Source organism: Poecilia formosa, unplaced genomic scaffold, assembly GCF_000485575.1.
Source record: "Poecilia formosa unplaced genomic scaffold, Poecilia_formosa-5.1.2 Scaffold139, whole genome shotgun sequence".
Lineage (NCBI taxonomy): Eukaryota > Metazoa > Chordata > Actinopteri > Cyprinodontiformes > Poeciliidae > Poecilia > Poecilia formosa.
Window position 1 is genome coordinate 710,581 of NW_006800078.1, and position 3,269 is coordinate 713,849.

Here is a 3,269-nt window from a genome sequence, read left to right on the forward strand (position 1 = left end):
TAATAATAATAATAATAATAATAATAATAATAATAATAATAATAATAATAGCAGCAGAGATTTTATTATAAGGCTGATTTTACTTGTCATTTCAAATTGAAGGAGCTTTTCATTATCATAAATTACATATTTGACTCAGTTGTGTGTTAAATTCAAAGACAACATAGTGCATAACTTGTTTAGCTTCAGAGATATTAATACATAATATAAATAAAGATGTATTTGCATAAAACTGAGTTCATCACTAAGTCCCTTAACTGATTCGTTTAAAATACTCGTAAAAGATTCAAAGCACTCTCACCATTATTTCGTTACATTTATACTTTTCAATAGTTAATCTAGTGTAAAGTGTTAAAAAGGAGTAAATCAGCGGTCACACTGCTAATATACCAATGGCGTTAATTATTGGATTTATGAGTATAGTTACACGCCACTAGATGTAAACGAATAAAAAGAATAATTTATTTCCAGTCTCTTGGTGAGGAAGGAGGGAAGAGACATAATACCGTTACGTCTGTAACTGCATCTCCAGATCGTTTAGATTGTGAGAATTTCTCTGCAGCGTGTTTATTCGACTCTACGTGTTTATGTGTGTGAGGTGTTGATCCCGCTCCGTGGTCCGGTGCCATCGCGACATCCACGCCTCTGCTGATTGGACGAGAGCAACCGGGCCTTAGTCACATGGCTGAGTTCTTTGGTCCAGAGTAAAAATGGGGTTTGGTGTAAATCTAGGGTGTATTGCTGTCATATATCACGCTACCTCGTAAAAACGACACTGAGGATTCTGGGCCAACAAATCAGAGCGGGGGTGAAAAAAGAAAAAAAAATGAGTTCTTATTATGTGGACAGTCTCCTTTGCAAATCTGCTTCGGGTAGTTCTCTGTTTCCGATCGTCGAGCGAGCGTCTTGTGGCATTGGACCTGGCGGGGAGGACCGTCGGACTGCGGCCATCACGTTTAGGCCATCCCTCTCTGGAGTTTACAGCGTCAATAACGCAGCCTACCAGAGTCTGAACCCTGTGTTTACCTCGGGATATGGCCTGGGACGGGACATACACACTCAGGACTGCAGCAGCCCGCTTGATCAGGGGCTTGATCAGGGCCGCCTGGTCAGCGAGAGCTGCTGTCACCCGGGACCGGGACCCCTCATCTCGCCTCCGGACAAACAGTACCGTATGTACCCTTGGATGAGGGCATCAGGTAAGTTCTGACCCCAAAACCAAACAATGACATTAAAAAAAATAATACTTACGCCGGACCTTAGCAGTTCGATTAATACCCACCAGCTCATTCCTGTTGCATGGAAAGAATCGTAAAACTTTTTATTGCGCAACTAATGAGTTCTGCAGCCATAAATTCATTTGGCCAAAGCTCCTGTGTGTTCACTATAGGCAGAGACTTGCCGCTGGGGGTTTTTCCTCTGCACTCCTATTACTCTTACAGCCTCTTCTCCCCCTTTGTGGCTGTAAAAGAGTCCGGTCTGTGGCGTAAATCAGCTCCCCTGTACTCTGCAGCTTCTTTCTAATTGAGTCTGCACCGCAGAGGCTGTGTTGTTCTCTGAGAACCAGGATCAATATGACTCACAATTTCCGTCAGATGGATTTAGAGCACAATGAAACCTTGTTTTTTTATATATATACTTTTTTTTGCCAGTGACAACTGGTTCGTTTTTAATCCAGCAACGTGTGTGTGTTTGTGCGTGTATGCGTGTGTGCGTGTGAGTGTGAGTGTGAAGACCATTATAGGCTTTTAGTTGGAAAGGCCTTCTTCACACCAGCGGTTACAGACATGTGCAAATGACTCCAACATGACCACTTTAAAGTGTCAAAAACAAACAAACAAACAAACAAATAACAAAACAACTAAAGAAAATCACTTGTGTCTGTTGAGGAAATTTGAAGTAATACGAAAATACGAACCACACTAATGAAATACCACAGAGGAATACATTGTGCCTGCAGCTACAAGTTTTGTATTGCCAGCTTCCAAAAAATAACATAATAATAATAATAATAATAATAATAATAATAATAATAATAATAATAATAATACAGTATTATTAAGTTATTATGTTCGTATTCTCTGCAGGTCCAAACCGAAAGCGGGGCAGGCAGACCTATTCCCGGCACCAGACCCTGGAGCTGGAGAAGGAGTTCCACTTCAACCGGTACCTGACCCGGAGGCGGAGGATCGAGATCGCCCATGCCCTCTGCCTCTCCGAGAGACAGATCAAAATCTGGTTCCAGAACCGCAGAATGAAGTGGAAGAAGGACCACAAGGAAGAGTCCAACCTCGAGGAGATGAAACAGGGCGACATCCAGACCGAATCCGCAGATGGAGAACCCGGCGGGGGAGACCCGGCGGAGCCTAAACTTTGAAGGCCGAGATAGAGAGAATTAAATATCATCTTATACGTTTAGGGATAATAAGGGACATGTTTATTCACTTTTCAAGCGTGCACATATTCGAGTATTTGAGTTTCGGAGATGATTGTGTGATTTCTGCTGCTTTGCATTCTAAATACTGAACAGCTCCACTTCTAAGAAAAAAAAATTATGCATGTGACTGAATACTACTGAACCAACATTCCGTTGAACGAAAACTACCTAACGTGTTCCCTTTTTTATACATCAAGCTTTCACAGATTGAAATTAATTCAGGATATTTTCTAAGCGAACGCTTAGATATTTTCTAAGCGATGATGCAAATGCATAAGCCTTTTGATGATGCATTTGCTATCATCAAAAGGATGTTAATTCCTTTTGATGATAGCAAATGCATTGTCTCCTGCATAGATGTGCCTCGTTTTCGAGACGGACGTGTGCTTTAATTAAACACAAGTTTATCACTGAATGGAAATGTAGGTGTCCTGATCAATAAATATGAATGTTCGCATGAGTGGTGTTTCTACCTCAACTTCCCATCTACATACACACCTTTAGAACCGAATGCTTAAAAAAAAAAAAGCTTGGATAAGCATTAGTCGGCATTTTTTGTTGCGTTGGTAGCTGTAATTGACAGTGTGCTAGTAGCTAGTACTGTACTGTGATCAATTTAGGCTGTAAAGCAAGCAACTTCCAAATGAATGAATGGGATGCACATTAAAAGTGTAATGGACCATAAAAAATGTTGAGAAAAAAGTGCTACGACTTGCACATGTTTTTATTACAAACATAATTACAGGGAAAGTAAAGGTTAGAAACTATAGACTACCACATCTGGCACACTATAGGAAGTATATATATATATATATATATATATATATATATA

At 40.3% G+C, this 3,269-nt stretch overlaps 1 protein-coding gene across 1 annotated transcript; it reads left to right on the plus strand.

Annotated features, from left to right (window-relative positions):
* Positions 1-173: 173 nt before the first annotated feature.
* LOC103145263 (homeobox protein Hox-A7) lies at positions 174-2,552 on the plus strand. Its single transcript, XM_007562631.2, has 2 exons — positions 174-1,199; positions 2,088-2,552. Exons 1-2 carry the CDS (start codon positions 827-829, stop codon positions 2,375-2,377), a joined length of 663 nt encoding a protein of 220 aa, XP_007562693.1. The 5' UTR covers positions 174-826; the 3' UTR covers positions 2,378-2,552.
* The last annotated feature ends 717 nt before the right edge of the window (positions 2,553-3,269 follow it).